This window comes from Podarcis raffonei, chromosome 4, assembly GCF_027172205.1.
Source record: "Podarcis raffonei isolate rPodRaf1 chromosome 4, rPodRaf1.pri, whole genome shotgun sequence".
Taxonomy (NCBI): Eukaryota; Metazoa; Chordata; class Lepidosauria; order Squamata; family Lacertidae; genus Podarcis; species Podarcis raffonei.
Genome location: NC_070605.1, coordinates 66,374,827 through 66,394,392, shown reverse-complemented (window position 1 = coordinate 66,394,392; position 19,566 = coordinate 66,374,827). Strand labels below are relative to the sequence as shown.

General features: G+C 40.4%; 2 protein-coding genes across 8 annotated transcripts in view; both read right to left on the bottom strand.

The window, feature by feature from the left end:
• Positions 1–2,350, bottom strand: part of PHKA2 (phosphorylase kinase regulatory subunit alpha 2) — a 56,275-nt gene extending 53,925 nt beyond the window's left edge. For all 4 annotated transcript variants that reach the window (XM_053387100.1, XM_053387101.1, XM_053387102.1 and 1 more), the window contains exon 1: positions 2,215–2,350. The gene's annotated coding sequence lies outside the window, so the exon portion shown is untranslated. The remainder of the gene's footprint in view (positions 1–2,214) is intronic.
• Positions 2,351–5,515: 3,165 nt separating this feature from the next.
• Positions 5,516–19,566, bottom strand: part of ADGRG2 (adhesion G protein-coupled receptor G2) — a 41,461-nt gene continuing 27,410 nt past the window's right edge. For all 4 annotated transcript variants that reach the window (XM_053387098.1, XM_053387095.1, XM_053387096.1 and 1 more), the window contains 15 exons: positions 19,248–19,320; positions 18,378–18,841; positions 16,828–17,008; positions 15,915–16,071; positions 13,790–13,933; positions 13,571–13,693; positions 13,206–13,248; positions 12,889–12,992; positions 12,018–12,145; positions 10,353–10,621; positions 8,929–9,028; positions 7,981–8,264; positions 7,636–7,737; positions 6,457–6,609; positions 5,516–6,365 (listed from right to left, as the gene is read on the bottom strand). In XM_053387098.1, coding sequence (XP_053243073.1) covers positions 6,181–6,365; positions 6,457–6,609; positions 7,636–7,737; positions 7,981–8,264; positions 8,929–9,028; positions 10,353–10,621; positions 12,018–12,145; positions 12,889–12,992; positions 13,206–13,248; positions 13,571–13,693; positions 13,790–13,933; positions 15,915–16,071; positions 16,828–17,008; positions 18,378–18,841; positions 19,248–19,320 — 2,510 coding nt within the window. In that variant the 3' untranslated portion in view covers positions 5,516–6,180. The remainder of the gene's footprint in view (positions 6,366–6,456; positions 6,610–7,635; positions 7,738–7,980; positions 8,265–8,928; positions 9,029–10,352; positions 10,622–12,017; positions 12,146–12,888; positions 12,993–13,205; positions 13,249–13,570; positions 13,694–13,789; positions 13,934–15,914; positions 16,072–16,827; positions 17,009–18,377; positions 18,842–19,247; positions 19,321–19,566) is intronic.

The following is a 19,566-nucleotide window of genomic DNA, read 5'->3' as shown; positions in this document are numbered from 1 at the left end:
GATTCGAACCGCCAACCTTCCAATCAGCAAGCCCAAGAGGCTCAGTGGTTTAGACCACAGCACCACCCGCGTCCCAAAGTAGGAGCAAACTTGCTGAATCAAGCATGCAACCAAATCTGCAGAAATGCTGCTGCGTTCTTTCAAATTAACAGTTTCCAAAGCATTTAAAACTATGGAGGTCTCCCCTGCAACCACCACCATCTCTATTTCTCAACCCAAATAAATGGATCTTGAAATCAGCACAGCAAAATGTGGCTTCAGGAAGGACCTTGCCATACATGCAAGCTAAGTCTGAGGTGTCTGAATCCCAGAATTGTCTACCCCAGAGAAGGAAATGCCCTGGAGGGAGCTACTGTCTGCCCATTTTGCCCAATGCATTTACACTGAGTTCAAAGGGGCTTACATTGAGTTCAAAGGTAAGTAAGCGTAAGCATAGGACTGTAGCCTAAATTAGCAATAGTGGCCAGTAATTTGCGGGGGGCGGGGTAGCATTTCGTTCTGGTTAAGTAATGTGAAGCACAATAGTAGCGCTAGTAAAATTAAAAATGAAAATAAAAATAGTAACCAGCATGGGCATAGCCAGGATTTATTTAAGGGGCAATCTTTATGTAACGGGGGGCAGAACTGAGTTATTTGTGATGCAATTGGTCAGTTAAGTATTTTTATTTACTTGATTTAGGGGGGTATCTGTCCCCGCCGCCACCCGTGTACACCCATGGTAACCAGGTCAACTTTTATCATTTGATGTACTATTGATGTAACATGACAGTGTTACACTGCTGAGAACAGAAAACAAACAGAAGGGAGGGTACAAAATGATAGTTTGACTACGCTAGCAAAAAAAGAAAAAAAAGGCCTTGGAGTATTACAGTGTCTTGCTATTTGTGGTATTACTTTAGCATAACTATTTTACTTTTTTAAAAGCAGGTGTCCTCCTCAACTGCTTATATCTGAAAGTTGCTAGATGCTTTTTATTATAAATGAGGGCTACTCTTTGGAATTGTCTTCTTTAGAACATCACCAATGTGCTCTATCCTTGAACAACTGTCCTTGGATGACCTTCACAGCAAGCCGGAAAAGGTGAGTGCAGCCTTGCTCCTGCTTCTTGATCTCTCCATGGCTTTCGATACCACCTACCATAGTACCCTCCTGGACAAGCTCCATGGGATAGGAATTGAGGGCATTATACCACAGTGGTTCTGGGAGAGAGTCCAGAGAGAGGCATTGGAAGAATGCTTCTCAGCCCCTGGCAGTTATGAAGTCAATGGGAGCAGTCATTAGGAGTTTCAGGGCAAGATGCCTTCAGTGACTTCAAGAACGAATAGCTGCAATACACACACGTGTGTGTGTGTGTGTGTGTTATTGTTTTGTTTTTTATTGCGTATTTTGTGTTTTTATGCTGTGAACTGCCCTGAGAGCTACAGATGAAGGGCATCACACAAATTTAAATAATAATAATAATAATAATAATAATAATAATAATAATAATAATAATATAATGCACTATGTGGGGCTTCCCTTGCACTTGGCTGCATTTAGTACAGAATGCTGCTGCACAAGTGCTGACAGGTGTGAGACCCTGCCAACACATAATACTTCTGATCAGAGATCAGCACTGGTTCCCAATTTGTGACCAGCCAAGTCCAAGGGGTTAGTATTTGTATATAAAGCTCTCACAGGCTTAGGAACAGTTTACTCGTGAGACCACCGTACCCAATACATGCCCCCCTGACTTTTTCAATCTGTGGGTGCTGCAAGCAGCACATCCTTCTGCAGTTTTAGTGCAATGGCACCTACATTTTGAAAGTTCCCTGCCTATTGATACCAGGCAGGCGCCTTCACTTTTTAGCACTTTGCTTAAAACATTTCTCTTTGGACAAGCCTATCCAGACACACAGAGGCTGATATTTTTTAAATCTCTTTTTAATTTTAATTTTAAATATCTACAGATGCTTTTGATGGTTTTTAACGGCTCCTATTGCTTCTTTGAATACTTTTAACTGAGGTTTAACTACTGCAAGCAAGCGGTATATAAATAAAGAAAACAACTGACAAAACAAAAGGTGCGTTTTCCTAAGATTAAGCAGCCTATACAACCGAAAGGCTAGGAGGGGAAGCTACAAAGTCCTCCGATTCTAAAGCATCGGACAGCCCCCATCCCCCTTTCACTTAACTCACATCATGCAAGTGCGCCACAAACGGAGATGCCCTTACCTGCCAAGGATCTCCCCCGATTCCCATTCTCCGGGATGGCGCGGTGCTATTTCTTCCTGCGAGCTCTCCAAAAAGGAGCGGGCGGGCAGCTCTCGCCCCTCAGCAGGGAAGCCCCATTCCTTGCCCGCTTGCCCGACCTGGCAGAGTTGTCGCCCTCGCCCCCAGGCACCCCACCGCCCCGGAATGGAAGCTCAGGGTCGCTTTCGGGACGCGGCTCTTCTTCCGGGAGCCTCGTCAGTCCCCCGGGAGCGCCTCCCTCGGCGAGGGTGAGGCGCCTGCAGCTCCCGCAGCGGCCAGCTCCCGGGGTCAGGTTGCAGCCAGGCACGCGCCGCCCGGACCCGAGAAATAGTTCCTCCTCTTTATTAGACTGGTTACGGGGCCGGCGAAATCCCGAAGACAACCCGCCTCTTGTTGCAAGCAGGTCTGCGAAGATATATATATGTGACAGCAAAGACCTGAGCCACAAAAAAAAAAAATATTTACTTTGCTCTTCCGGTAAAAGGGGTTGGGGGGGAATGCGAGAGGAAGGAGGAGGATTTCCTTTTGCGCCTGCGTGTTATGTAACACAGTGGGTGCATTCTGCCCGTTCTGTTTGGCTTTTAAATGAAGCCTCTTTGTAAGCCTGTCAGGACTTTCTGGCAAGCTGTTTTGCTGTTGCGCAATGTAGCCTGACGCGGGGCAGAGCTGGGCTGAGCTTTTACGCGCGCGCTCAGCTAAGATGCTCAGCCTTGCTGCGTTGGAAGTTCCTGGACTGCTAATAAATTGTATAATGGTACAGTTGGAAGTGACCTCGAGGGTGACCCCTCGGAGGGTCATCTAGTCCAGTACCTGCAATGCAGGAATCTCAGCGGAAGCCATCCAACCTCTGCTTAAAAAGCTCCACAACCTCCGAAGGGAGACCGAGCCACCGTCGAAGCTCTTACTGATGTTCCGTCAATCTCCTTTCTTGTAACTTGAATCCATTGGTTCGGATTCTACCCTCCAGAAAACAAGTTTGCTCCATCTTCCATATGGCAGCCCCTAGATATTTGAAGATGGCTATCATATCTCTCAGCCTCCTATTTCACAGGCTAAACACACCCAAACTGTTCCTCGTAAGGCTTATTTTCAAGACCCTTTATCATCTTGGTCCCCCTCCTCTGCACATTCCTGCTTGTCAATATCCTTCTTAAATTGTGTTGCCCAGAGCTGAGCACAGGGCAGAATAAAGTGATGCTATGACTTCCCTTGATCACGACACTAAGCTTCTGTTGATGCAGCCTAGAATAGCATTAGCCTCTTTTGCTGCTGCATTGCCTTGCACTCATGTTAAGCTCATAGTCCACCAACACCCCTGGATCCTTTTCACAGGTGTCCCCTCCTGATCTTAGATTTGCACATATGGTTCTTCCTAAATGTAGAACCTTACATTGCCCCTACTGAAATTCATTTTGTTGGTTGGGGCTCAGTTCTCCAATCTGTTAATGTCATCTGGAATCCCAGTTGTCTTCAGCAGAACCTTTCCTGATGACACCACCTGTGCAACAAGTAGTCTACTTCCAGAGCAATTATCAATGTTACTTCCAAATTGTACAATTTAAATACACATAAAGGGTATAAAACTGATTTTTGGAAGGGTCTTCCAGACACTGTACTGTGGCATTTTGTGGAACCTGCATCACCTAGTATGCCAGTATTTACACACATTTAAATAAGTCCAAAAGGAAAGCATGGGGTGGGTGAATGTCACTTGCTTATTGGGGATAATGTGCTAGTTGTTGCAAAAAGAAATAGCCATGTGGCACCTTAAAGACTAACAGCCTTATAATGCTATAATTATGATTATGGCATGACGTTTCTTAGGCTAGACATAACTGGCAGAAATACGTATTTGTTTATTTCTCTCCTGCCACTGAAGATTAAAAGTTAAAAGCGTAAGCAAAATTTCATTTAAAAAAAAACAACAGCAAAATCTACTAGGCAGCTAACAGAATTATTTACTAAAAAAATGAAATTACAAGACATTTGCTGGTTTCATTATCTTTGTACAGGTTACGTGTCAAGAATGCATCTGTCAAGAATTTGCAGCTAAGGATAAACAGTTCTATTACTCATACTGAAAGTGGTCTAAGCATAAAATCAGCATTCAGTCTAGAAGGTTAAAGGAGAGGCGTGTGACGCTATGCTAATTGTTCATGAGTCATATTGTTAATGCAGTAAAATGAGGATGCACCTTTTGGAGCTTCCCTGACCATTGGCTCCAAGCTCCATGACCATCACCTGCCAGTTAACATATCTTAGGAAGATGGAAAATAGAACTGCCTTTTTGATCATCAGATATCCAAGGCACTTGGTCACTTTTGACTTTGACAAAAGCTATGTGTGTGCTAAACTGCACTTTACAGAGATGTATTAAGAGCATGCAGGACTTGTATAGCCCACTTGTGAAAGACTGCTTGTCAAAATGACCCCTTGTGTCCCTTGATTCCAATCATTAATGGTTTGTGTACACATATATCTGCTGCTGGAAAACATCCCTGGCAGAAGTGGATATGCATAACTGTTAGCCCTAAGCAGGGATGAAGAATAAATAGTGTTTGCTAAAGGACTTGGCCTTGGCCCAGTATACCTGAAGGAGCATCTCCACCCCCATCGTTCTGCCTGAACACTGAGGTCCAATGCTGAGCGCCTTCTGGCGGTTCCCTTGCTGCGAGAAGCCAAGTTACAGGGAACCAGGCAGAGGGCCTTCTTGGTAGTGGCACCCACCCTGTGGAACGCTCTCCCACCAGATGTCAAAGAGAAAAACAACTACCAGACTTTTAGAAGACATATGAAGGCAGCCCTGTTTAGGGAAGCTTTTAATGTTTAATAGATTATTGTATTTTAATCTTTATTGGAAGCCACCCAGAGTGGCTGGGGAAACCCACCCAGATGGGCGGGGTATAAATATTATTATTATTATTATTATTATTATTATTATTATTATTATTATTATTATATCCCGGGTAAATGACATGGCTTCACCAATGCTTGAATAATTTGTTTCAAGCCCAAACACCCGTGAGTGGTTTTCTTTTAACATGACACCACCATTCTGGGGAGAAAAAGTGGTAGATTGTCCTCTAACCATCTTTAAATTGTAGATTTAAAAAAAAAATCCCAATAGGCTTTCATGTGTTCTTAAACTGTGATGAGCAAGCTCACCAACAGAAGTCATACTTGGAATCTAACGTCTTCCCAACTTGTATATGACCATTTTAAATTATTTCACAGACACATTTTTGTATATACTTACACAAGTATTCGAGGAAAACTGAAATAATTCACTTCATATAAATTTATAATTACAATAAGGTTTCAAACTCTGCACAACTATTTTTTTTTCTATACAAAGGAATATTAAACTTAATTTACAAGAAATAAATATAAAGGATAATCAAAGGTAGTTGTTGTTTTGTCTATATACAATACTATATCTGTGACTACATCCTATTAAAAGATGCAGACATCACATATTACTATGTAGGCAAACCTACACACATATCTAGGAGTAAGTTCCTTGGAACTTATTTCTGAACAGACATGTAAAGGATCTCACTGTTAAGCATCATTTTCAGTTTCGCATCTAATTATCTATAGTAATACAACATTACTGTACAATGTTTCGAGTTATTCATAACTGAAAGTTGAACTTGTAAAAGGAACTTGTAACACCCACTGTTAAAAAAAAAAACCCCACAATTTAGCCGGTCGTGTTTTCCAGTCACGATGCTACGTCTAACGTACCTTGTCAATTAATTTCACTGACATTAAAAGAAAAAAACAATACAAACTCTTTCGACCATCGGAGGCTGCCTTGAAGCTTTGCTATTATATATTAAATAATGTCCTTTTCTGGGGCGGGGGGGGTAGTCTTCTCACATTATGTAAAACGGTTAAAATAAACCTATATGTCACTGTGTGAAACAATAGCAACTTTTAATAATGTCACATCGGTTCAATAAAATGCAGGCTCCCTCTCTTTGAAGTCCTTCGAAGTGAAATGCAAGATTTCTTAGGGCCTGTGTCATGGTTCTCTTGAAACATGAGCTGTTTCCCTGAAAAGTCAGGAAGTCGGACATCGCCATTCTGCACGTTGAAAGAAACGCCGTTCCTCTCACTGGAGACATTGCCTGAAATGTTTATTAAAAAAAAGTTTGTTAGAACTCGAGCCAGTTGACTGGTTCAATATAGAAGCTGAGTATCTTAGTACTGTATACATACCATTCCCATTTGCTTGCGCTGAGTAATCATTATTCATGAGCATTGAGGTGGAATTAGTGGAGTTACTGTTTGATTGCAAAGAATGGGAGGAAGTGGATACTGCCTGGTTAACATTCTGCTTCTTTAATCCATTTGTAGCAGTTCTACTCCAATCTACAGCAAAATAAGGATTACAAAAGAATGATTATGTATGTTAAAGCCCCATTCAAAAGTACTATTAATAAGGTAATTTAAACCTCATATCTATAAAGCCCCTATTCCCCCCTCCAATGGTTTTATAACTATAGATTTTGCCAATACTTTACATTTTTTTAATTGTTGTTTTATCCTTGGTAATTTAGAAAATGTTGACTATCCAAATTCTCTTAATACCAAAGTTCTCTAATTTCACTAATAACAAAAACTCAGTTTCATAAAATTGATTTTTAATCTGCTTCACATAGCATGCCAGCTTGCGCTTTGATAAACACTGCAGAACAGTTTCTGCTGATTGCGTAATTACAGAGTTAGAAACAGTAGATTAATTACACTAACAAACCAATACAGTGGTACCTCGGGTTACATACGCTTCAGGTTACAGACTCCGCTAACCCAGAAATAGTACCTCGGGTTAAGAACTTTGCTTCAGGATGAGAACAGAAATCGTGCTTTGGCAGCGTGGCGGCAGCGAGAGGCCCCATTAGCTAAAGTGGTGCTTCAGGTTAAGAACAGTTTCAGGTTAAGAACGGACCTCCGGAACGAATTAAGTAAGTAACCCGAGGTACCACTGTATATGGTCTGAAAATGGTTTGTTTGACATTGGTAAATTTATTTGGCAACAGTGAAAAATGTAAATTCTAGATGCAGTCAAAGAAGCCTTATCTGAGCTCAGAGTTCATGCAAGCGTGTCTTCCCAGTCCCTCCTCTACACAGCACCGTCCCGTCTCCATTTGTAACAGTGCGGGATCTGCTTTGTAAGCACTTTCTGCTTACAAAGATACATAGAATCATAGAATCGGAGAACTGTAGAGTTGGGGGTCATCTAGTCCAGCCCCCGGTAGTGCAGGAATCTTTCGCCCCATGTGAACCCAGGACCCTGAGATTAAGAGCCTCATGCTCTACCAAATGAGCTATCCCAGCACCTTTGGATTCAACTCACTGTGACTACACACATTTTAATATTTTTTAAAAAATATTTACCAGAATTTTCAGCCAGTCTGTACTTTCCACAACACAGATACCTTCTCCACTGCTTGCGGACATTCTCTTTCGCTACACAGTAGAAAATAAAAATGAAAAAACCTGCAAAAAAAGAATGTGTTAAAGTTTAAGAGACGCACTGGATTTACATGGTTTTTTAATTATTTATAAAACTGCTAGATCATCAAAGAGGAGGATTCAACTGATCCTATTACACCCTTTGCCGGGACCAAAGGATTGCATCCAGATAGTGCTTTGTGTGCATTGTACAGAGTGCTATAAGTATTCTGTTAATTATGTCTTAATATGATCTACTTTAAAAAAACAACAACCCCAAGAACATACCTTGCAAGGTGTTAAAGATGGCAAAGAGATACATAAATGCAAGATTTACAGGACCCCATGCAAAAAAGGCAAATCCCCAAGTAATTCCCAGTAGGAACGTGAGGCCAGCAACACTCCTGAGATCCTGGATGCTGGTTTTTCGCTGGGCACCAAGTTGCTTCTTCTTTTTGATTCTGCAAAGCTGAATCAGCACTACTATGAACATGCTGATATTCAACAAGAATATTGTGCAGAAGTATCCCACAACCGTGATGTAAAACACAATATCATTTTTAATCCAGCAACTAAAAAAAAAATACAAAATGGGACATGAAAAGAGACAGTCAGTTCCATAAACATTTTGAAAATGAAAAGCTCTAGAACTGAGAAAGTCACGTGACTAGTTCCACGTACAGTAAAGCCCTTTCTCTCTCCCCCCCCCCCGCAGAACAGCATCCCATCATGCAACAGAATAAAAATTTTTGGGCTATGTAGTCTGCAGTTTTGATGAGACCGCTACACATCTACCTTACTTGCAACTGAAGTTAGTAACTAGGCCACAAACTGCCTTTACAGAATATGTGTATGTGTGTGTGTGTGTGTGTGTGTGTGTGTGTGTGTGTGTATTTAATCAGATTTTCACTTGGTTTAAATTTTTAGCTTTTTTCATCACTGCAATCAAGTGCATTCAAAAGGATGTATCACACCTAAAGTAACACAATGGAATATCTTGTTTCTTTATATTCAGGACACAATCATGTTTTAAATTTATGCTTTTAATTTTACATCCGTATTTTATATCATTTCTTTTTCTTCCATCATTCCAGAGATATGTATGGTACTAACTCAGTCACAGATATGGCATAGGACCTTAAGAATGATTATTAAGAGGAGCAAAAATCATCCCTGTATATGCTACCACTTAAGCAACTTCATACTTTCAGCACATGGCGGTTGTTGCTGACTTACAATTCATCATTTGAGTCGTTGGGAAACTTTCCATAAAAGCCAAGTCCATAGTTATCTCGAGATATTATCAGTACAATGGCTACTATAATTGCTGGTACCCCTGAAAGATAAAAAGGCATTAGGTATATGAAAAATACAGCAAAACAATCTTAGGTTGTTGGAGAGCTGGCAATGAGAACTGCTGTATAGAAACAACAGTAAAACATGTATTTAGGATGGAATACAATGTCGTGGGAACAGACTGCTTGCACAAAGGACCAGAATGATTCCTTCCCCTGCACAGCCCTGCATGCTGCTCCTCAAATCTACTCTAGATGATGCTCTGACCTTTCAGAGCAGATTTTAGGACCTGCAGGGAGGGATGCAGGGGGCTAGGAATTTGAAGACACATTGTGCTGGTGGGTGGGCACTACCTGATATTACAAATATTCAGAGCAATACATATACATTTATAATCTTTAGGACAGCACTATGTAGTATAGTAGGTTTCCTAGAAGGAGTTGAAATCCCACAGATTAGGGTACTCGAAAGCAGTCTGCTGACATCACCGTCAGAAGAAAAACACATGACTACGTATATGTATAAACAAATCTTTTTTTCTGAGAGCTCAGACAGATCTGTTTCATCCCTAGGTAGATAATAGTAAGGTACAGGTAAAGAGACCCCTGACCATTTGGTCCACTTGTGACCGACTCTGGGGTTGCGGCGCTCATCTTGCTTTATTGGCCAAGGGAGCCGGTGTACAGCTTCTGGGTCATGTGGCCAGCATGACTAAACCGCTTCTGACAAGCCAGAGCAGTGCACGGAAACGCTGTTTACCTTCCCACCAGAGCGGTACCTATTTATCTACTTGCACTTTGACGTGCTTTCAAAATGCTAGGTTGGCAGGAGCAGGGACCGAGCAACGGGAGCTCACCCCGTCGCGGGGATTTGAACCGCCGACCTTCTGATCGGCAAGTCCTAGGCTCTGTGGTTTAACCCACAGCGCCACCCGCGTCCCTTATGGCTAGATCTACACAGCTATTAAAAAAACACTCTGAAAATGCTCTGGGGGAAAAACCATTGTAAAGCTCACAATGCAAAATATCACCAAATTGCAATTCCAGCTCTACAGCACCATCTGGTGTCGCAGTGTTATAATGTATTTATAATGTAATTTGACTAATGTAGCTGAGTTTAACGTCTCATGGAAATCTAAATCCTAGTATAATTCTATCACACTGTCTACTGCAGCACATTGGCTCTGTGTATAGATCTCCCTTTAGCAACTAACAGTGCAATCCTATATATGGCTATTGAGAAGTAAAGCCCCACTGCGTTCAATTGCTGTACTCTCAGGTGAGTATGGGATTCCATCCTTCTAAACAAGTTAGAAGGACATATATATTCTCATTTCAAATATAAACCCAGAAAGAAATACTTACCCCAGCCAACAATGCAGAACTTTAGGATGTATTTCCTAACGTAAGTATTGAACACTTTGACAAGGGCCAGATACATGTGAAAGGCTTCGAGGCCCATCCAAGTGAAAGAAACCAAAAGGAAATAATGAAGAAATACAGCAACTGAGATGCACAGGCCTTCGTTCTTATACAAAGCAATCCAGGAGTTCAGGAGAAAAACCAGGTTCAGAAGAAGCAAAGCAACACACAACTGAATGAGGATTTTAGAAGGATAATCTCTTCGGATTTTCCTATAAAAACAAGTAAATGAACATCGCCCGCATCAATATTAGTCACAATATTCAAGAAAAGTGACAGTCTTAATGGTCTTAATGCCATCTGAGACACAAATAACCTTTTCCAACTGCAGTTCAAAGACCATATGTGCAGATGAAATTTTACTAATTTTTAGCTGCAACAGAAATTAATAAATTCCAAGGTATCTTGAAATTCTAAAATCATGTGAAAGACAAGTGTAAAAAGTGCAGTTTAAAAACATGCCTGATCAGTAATTTATTAAGATTTTATTTTATTTTTATTATAATTTTTTTAAAATTAGCATGGTCCCTAATTTTTCCTGGAGGAAGCGGACAGGCAATATTCACCAATTCTGCTTCTTCCAGCAAAACCCTCACTTGACTTTTACCTCTTCTGCAAACAGAATGAGTATTTCCATTTGCAAAAGAACAAGTCTGGATAAAGCTAATTATCTATAACAATAGATAGTAACGCAAATGGAATAGTTTATATTTTTTGTTATAACTAAATTAAAACAAAAATGTTTTGAAAAACAGATACATTGTCTTTTGGGGCAATACATCACTATTCCAAAGAAAAGTGGCATCTAATAATTGAATCATTTATGTCCCTGTTCTTACAGTGAAATTGTGAAATTACTGAATATACACTCTTCTTTTTTCAAACAGGTGTGGGAAGAAACAACAACAACACAGGTTAGAACACAAAAGCTGGGTTGTAGGGTTAGTTATGTTTTTGAATGACAACAGGACAAGAAGTTAAATTCCAGGTCCTATCAATTCTTCTCAAGAGCAATATTTTTGGAGTCTAACCAGTCCACTAAGGCATGCCACGTGTTGCAAAATTTGTTCAATGAGTTTCTTTGTATCAATGTCAATTGCAGAGACAAGACGATGCTTTTAAAAATATGTATATTGTTTTATTCAGTATAAGGCAATTTCTATCCCTGACTTCACATAAACAAAACTTTATTATAATCCAAGGTTGTTTTAAATTTTAGCTGTTTCTTTTCTGAAATTTGCTCTCAGCTATAGCAAAATATCAATGTCCTTTAATATAGTATGATATCCTTCAGTGTGATTACATCTATATTCAAGCCACATTAAAGAGGCTCTTCCCTCGTCTGCCTGCCACACAGGGGCTTCAACAGAACCATCTTGACCTGAGGGGAAAGAGAAGGAGCCGCAACAGCTTCTTTCAAACAAACAAGTTGTCTTTTCCTGTAACTTTTTTTTTTTAAATCAGCACTTATTACTGTAATAATCCTATGAAAGGTACTCTGTGAGGTCTGCCTGAAAACTGGTATATAAATACCTTGAATAAATAAATAATAGATGCAGTAAATAATAACCATCATTATGATATGATTAGAATTGAGCAGGTACTTACTCAAATGCAATGTATGTAACAAGAGTAACAGAAAGAAAAATGGCTGAAAGGCCACAGCCTATGTACGTGATGAAAGTTAGAATCAGCCTTTGTGTGGGAGATATAGTAGTGGTGTTTCTTGATAAATCCTGCAAAGGAAATAATAAATGTTTTCTTTTGAAGCATGGGAACAACTTTCATTTACAAGCCACATTCTGGTTATTCACTGCCGGAACAACCAGCACCTGGATTTCTACAGTAAGGTGGCTCTAGATAAATCATTTCTTTTAAAAATGCTGCGTCTTATCCATATTTTTACAAAGAGATTACAAAATCCAACTTAATCTACCTTAATCTCTCTTGTTCAGTTCAGGCATAAATATTTGGTTTTACCAAACTGAGATATCTATACAAGCCATGCGCCCATAGGCTCTGTCCTTAGGCCACACCTTCATCTTCTCAGTGTACCAGTATCTGAAGACTTCCTAAGTAAATTAACCATAATTTCCAATCACATCCTAATGGGGAAAGAAGTCTTCCATAGAACAGTTGAAAAAGGAAGGAAGCAGCAGCAGCAAACAAGTGGAGTATATGGGGACAAAGCTTGTGCATGTCTCAGCTTAATAAACTGATATATGTACACCTGAACTGAACCTCTGTCTTTCTTTCTCCCATGCATGAACCTAGGATCGTGTGCTTTAGCACATACTAGTTTTAAAGCACATTTTAATACCACAATCCAGGTACTTTAACCAACAGTCCAAAGGACTTTGCAATCAGGTATATTCCCGTGATTTCCCCCACCTTTTTATGCCACAAGGCAAGCCACTTTTAAGACCTAGTGGCATAAGGAACTGCTTTGCAGCTTTTGGTTATATGCTACAGGCATTACCAGTAAAACTCCAAAGCTTGTGAGATGGTTGCAGCTGCAGACGGTTGCATTTGTTCTTCTCTCTTTAACTACACAGCCATCATAGGACCAGCCTCCTTTGCCACCTGCCAGGAATTAAAAGGTTCCATTGTTAATATATAACTAGTAGAGTTTTAAGCTATTGCAAAGTTAATGCAAGTTAAACTAGTGGTTGCTACTGTTGGATTGTTTTGTTTTGTAGTAGTCTTCTATATACTGGACAGATGTAAGAGTTTTGCTGTTGTTGTATATAAACTGATTGAATTAATAAAATTTAAAAGACAACCACACAGGCATACCATTTTTACTGAAGTCCCAGAAGGCACATCTGACAAAATTCCCCTGTTTGGAGAGAGGGGGAGAAAAGATTATTTATCTCCAAGACACCTTGAAATTAAACCATGTACAATGAACAATACAATAAAAAGAAAATCAGCTTTCTGTTTACAAATATTTCTCATTTATACATAAATGTGCACACACACACCCCAGGAATTTTTCCTTTCTTGCTGCTTTACCACCATCAAATCATATCTCAGCTGTTCCATGTGGCTATTTTTTCTTGTCTGCCTAATGTAAATTAGACCCTTTTTGTGACGAGACCATTTCATTTCTGTGTTCTGTAGCAATAGGAGCTTGTTAACTGGTCAAATTGCATTTGTACCTGAGTAGGGCTGGCATTTTGTAGTGTGACAGTAACATTTGTCTTCAAGTCGCTAATTGTGAGGTTAGCAACGCTTGATGATATAACATGACTGATCAGGGACAAATTGTCCAGTGAGGGATCCTGGGGAGAGAGAAAAAACACCCTCATGTTAATTGTATTAAAATGTATTTATAGCCACAATACACTAAAGCTAAAGTCTGAAGATGTTTGGCATACCTGGAAAAGAGTTGTCTTCTCAAAAAAGTTGAAGGTAATTCTAGAAGCCTGATGCTGAGCTTCTGGTGACAAATTTGTCATGACTGATGATGGAAGCATAATGGATCCAGCACTTTTTGTAGGCACTTCAGATCCAAGAGCAACCTTAAAAAGAGAGAGAGAGAAATATATTATTATGCATACAAAATAGAGAGGCAATTGGACCTTGTGCTCTGTGTTAGATTTAGCCTAGTCTGGAGCTGTGCTTAGTGAAGAGTATTACTGACATTGACTATATCAAATTGATCTATTTACCCCAATTTGACTCCCCTAATTATGAACTTCAACCAACAAAGAGAAGCATCAGCTGTGGGGCAGGGGAAGCATTTCCCTCTTCAAGCCCATTCAGTCTAATTGGTGAACAGATGAATTTGTGTGTGCCCTGAATGCTACGAGTCCTCTTCTTTCAGCTCCTAATGACTCATATATAGGTAACATAAAATTACATCATTAAGAATGGCTAGCTAAAATTGTGCACAAAGTGCAGAACAGCGGCTTTGCATTCAAAAGGTTTCAGCATCTCCTGGTAAGGCTGGGAGATGCTCCTTGCCTGAATCCCTGGGAAACTGCTGCCAGCCACTGTAGACAATATAAATTTGTCTCACTCAATGTAAGGCAGCTTCCTATATATTTGTTTTTCCTAGTTTCAAAACAATTAAGAAGGATTTTTAGGTTTCATTATTATTTCATCTTATTTCTAGTGTTCACAGAGGGCATAAACATCAAATTATTCTACGATCTCCTCTGGATAGAATGCTTGTGACAAGGCAAACACATGGTAGAAAGAGACACCAGGGCCAATTGCAAGAGAAAAGAAGCAATTCTGTCAGCCTTCATCAGATCAGGAACTCTTTGTAATCATGGTGTTATGTACTAAGCTTGGATCCAAGAACAAGTAGGCAAGTAGGATCCTAGAATGCAACAACTGATTGGCTTGCAGGAAAAGACCAATCAGGCTCCAGGAGGAAGTTAATCAGCCTATTAGGCTGGTAGGACCGTAGAATCCAACAACTGATTGGTCTGCAGGAGAAGACCAATCAGGCTCCAGGAGAGAAGCAGAATCAGCCAATCAGGCAGGACTCATTGTGTAAATAATGTATATAAAAGCCTGAGGTTTGGGGAGAAATTCAATCACTGTTTTACAAGCTGCAATAAAGAGCATGAAATCAGTACAGGACTCCGAGTATATGTCACATTGTTTAAAATCATATTTTAAAAATAAGCTCTTGAAGTCCTCCATGTCACACTCCATTCTATTTTAAAGGGTCTGCCAACTCTTAGAAGCAGCTTTCGTATGGGGCAAGAGGACTTAAAGGTGGCGGCAGCCCGGAGGGCAGTGTTGTTCAGTAAAAATTAGCTGCTCCAGCTTGTGCAAGCAGAAGCACTCTATACTAAAACAAAGCTACTATTGGATAAAACCAGTGCTTCCCCCCCAAAAAAAAATGTTTAGGGGTACTCTCATTTTCCAACTCATATTGAAATACTGCCCCTCAATGAGGCCAAACTTAGAATCACAAAATGTTTAGGGGTATGCGTCCCCCTGCATCCCCCCAGGAAAAAAGCACTGGATACAGCCCATTGAACCCTGAAATCTACTGGCCAATACAGTCTGTTTTTTCATTTAAATGCTGAAGACTACACTGCAATCCTATACATGCCTTCTTAGAAGTAAGGAATAAATAAAATAAAATAATAATAACAATTTATTATTTATATCCTGCCCATCTGGCGTTCAATGCCCTGGCTGCAATCTTGCATTCAGTTCCTGCATGTAAGTTCCATCAAACATTGGCCCCAACTGCATTATACATTTAAAGGAGTATTGTGCCACTTTAAATGGTCATGGCTGTTTTTAACATGTCCTTGTTAGAAGATCCTTATTCTTTTCACAGAGCTACAGTTTTCAGAATTCCCTGGGAAGAGAGATTGACTGATAACCACTCTGGGAACCGTAGGTTTGTCAGGGCAATAGGGGGTCTCCGAACAACTCTAACAACCCTTAACAAAACTCCCAAACTCAAGCTGTATGTCCAGGTTCTCTTTCCCTTTCAGGTTTACCGAAGCAAAAAGGGGAGGGGTAGCTTACCTGAAGGTGTGGAGAATCTTCAACAGCAAAAGAAACTCCATTAAATGAGGTGCTGTTGACTTTCTGCACAGCCAGAGCCAGAGAAGGGAAGCTTAAATTAATGGATTCTGCCGGGAAGCTCAATTTTAAGCCAATTCCATCCACTATTTTTATTATTCTATTAAAGGAAAAACAGGAGATGACATGATGATGTTCCTTATGTAATAGGTTTGAAAAAAATTATAAGCATTTAATGAAAAGTAACTTCACTTGAATAACTTGAAAATATAGAAATGCTTTGAAAAGGTATCACTAAAACTGAGAAGTCATGGACAAGTTCAATTTTTGAGTGAAAATGAAGTATTTATTTATCAATCTCATCTCAGAAGGCCCAGGTAAGTATCAACCTCTTGAATCCTATAATCAGATAATTGAGCTTTTGGGGTTTTTTAGGCATCTAAAGAGGCCTTCTGCTCATCCATGGCCACATAGTGGCCACATGTGTTTGTGCATGGAAGGGCTGTAACTCAGTGATAGACCATTGGCTAGACCATTGGCTTTGTATGCAGAAGGTCCGAGGTTCAATCTCTAGCAACTCAAAGTAGGACGGGGTGTATCTCTAGTCTCACATCCTAAAGAGCCAGTGTCAATCAGTGTAGACAATTTTGAGCAAGATGGACAAATGATCTCACTTGGTATGTGACCCTTCTCTCCCCAGCAGCAGCAGCAAGATGTAAAAGCAGGGGGAGGATGGGTAGCCTGGGCCAACTCTAAGGGTAAGGGGGTGATTTCTGTGGGTGTGGTGGGTGAGAGAAGCAAACAGGGGCAGCAGCCCCTTGTCTGTGAGATACACACACACACATGGCTGATTATGTTAGAATCGCACACAACAGACAAGCCTTATCAAAATAAGAAAAATGTATAGGACACTTACCTTTTAGACAATGGAGATATATGTTTTGCGGAAATATTTAGAAGAAAATTAACAGTGTTTAACATTGCTTTTGCAAGCACAGGTGATATTGTTTGTGCAGTCAAATTGTGCTCCAGTTCAGAAACTATGTTCTCGAAATCGGTACTGTTGGCAATGTTGGTCTTGTTGTGGAACACTGGTTCTGAAAGAGATGGAAAAACACGAAGTATGTAATCCAAAGCTGAAAACAATAAAATGAACCGTTAAATTCACATCACACTAAACCAAAGTTTTGAGTACGCATTCATACTGTTTTCTTCCTGTGTGGCTAAGAGGGAGAATATGGAAGATTTATCTTCCACTTTTCATTAACCACAGTTCATTGCAGTGCCCAACCGCAGAATCACGATTAGTTGTAGCTATGGTTTGTTTCAAGAAGTAAGCTTAAGAAACAACCGCTTTGTTTTGAGATGAACCATAGTATATTAACCACGGTTTGTCAAACCGTTTGACATATCAAACTATGGTAAATAGAAAATAGAAGTTTCGGGGAGGGGGATGTAGAAGTCGAAGGCTTACCATGGCTCATTCCTGCTCATGCATATCATGCTAAACTATGGTTTATAAAGATATCTTAACACTGCTATTGAAATGGAACTGGTGTTTCCCTCCCCCCTTCAAGAATTGCTTCAATAAACAAATCAGCTGTCGTGGAATATATATTTAATGTAAGATATCTTCATATTCAATTCCAGTGACTTAAAAGATCTTATGACAAAGACTGAACAGAACTTTCTAAAATTCCTAATCCTATCTTTGGGAGATGTCAGTATGATGTATCAGGGGAAAGCCCCAGGCCATCTTCACCCTTTGGCTAAAATGGTCAAAGCACTATGGTGAGTGTGCTTCACTCACCTCCTACCATGCAGGTTCAGCATGCAACATGTGTCAGTTGCATGAATTAGAACGGCTGAACAAGGGCATCCAGTTCTTTAAAGCTTACGTTTGCAAACATATTCCAGGTTTCAGCCTTATTTATGACAACCCTTTTAATTCCTTCCCTTGACTTACACTAGGATGCAATTGGCACATGCAACATTGGAATAGTTGCGGCCAGGGATGCAAGTCACTAAAACAAGTGGCAACACCACAACAAGAGAGAGGAAAGGGAAAATCCTGTCCTTACCTGGTGGTACAAGGCAAGGTGAAGGGGGGCAGGTGTTGCTGCAGCCAGTAGCATACACATACATGATTGCTTGACAGACAGCTCCCCTGCAGATGTCAGCAACCTATGCCCACATTGGAGCAACTGTCCACACAGCATTGGCACAGTGTTGGCTCACATCCACCTCTGCTCCAGGTGCTGCAACGTACTGACTGGATTTCTATCGCCACACTAGCAAACCACCTACTAGTCACTACTACATGGTAAGCTATTGAGAATTCAGCTTGCCAGATGGAGCAAGCTCCATAAAGATGCATTTCTAGTCTCACACCACACCACAAATTGCATGTGTAACCCATGTCTAGTAACAACAGAACTTCACTATGCATTTAAAAATAAGGCTTACCTTTGCTGACTGTTCTCGGACTTCCATCTGTTTCAGTAGTGGAAAGAATATCCAAAGTAGTGGTCATGGGAGTTGAGGTGGCTGGGGAAACTGCTACTGTAGGTTTGGAAGTAGTCTGAGGTACTGCATCCATTGTGGAATGCACTGTTGTAAAGACTGGATTAGTTGTTTCAAAAGGAGGAAGAACTGCACTGGTAGGAGTTGTAGAAGGAAGCACAACGCTGTTTTGTTCAGTGAGAGGAAGAACCGTATTTGTAGCAAGGTCATTTGTTGTAAGCTCAGTCAAAGGTGGAGGTGAAACAATGGTTGGCTTAGTCAAAGGTGGAGGTGAAGCAGTGGTTGATTCAGAGGAAGGATACCCATGCAGAGTCACAACATCAGAAGGCATAGTGGAAGGAATAACAGGTAAAACGGATGTGTCAGGAGATCTAGGGCTTGTGCAAGGAAGTGTTCCATAAATACCACTACAGGAAGAACACAGATAAAATTATGCACAGGTATTGATATCAGTTTAACAGCAACTTGCATTCGGAGAGAGATATGCAAGGTTCCAAAGAAACGCGGTAATTATTATATGGATAGATTTAAGAACAGATTTGGTTTTGCTAATATTTTTAAGGTGTTTCATGAGTCCAGAGGATTTCTTTACCAGCCATAATCATAACTCAGGTATGTTAAGGGATTTCGAATTCTGCACTAAAAAGGTGCTAAATGTGACATCAAGCTTATTCCACAGCTATTTAGCAGACAGTCCTTCCTAACACGGACACAGTGGTTCATAGGCAAATGCTCTTTCACTTCCATAGCGCATGCACATGGTTGCAAATACAGGCAGAACCTGGACTAAGCCTTGTTTTATAGCACATTTACCATTTCAGTGGTTTTAGCTCTTCAACAGTTGAGGGACAAGAGTCAGGCCAAAAAGCTGGACAACAGCACAACTCTAGAACAGCAAAAAATTAAGAACAATTAGCATTTTAATTTGCCAGTTAGATATTATTATGAAAGCAACTAACTTCTATAACTTTAACTGTTTTTGTCAGACAGAGCAGGTGGGCAGATTTCAGGCTTATAATACCTATTGTGTTTATTAAAAGAACTCCAAGGTACAGCAACCAGGGGCAAAATAGTGACTGGGGGCAGCAGCACACATAGAACAAAAGACATAACATGTCTTTGTGTTCAGCTC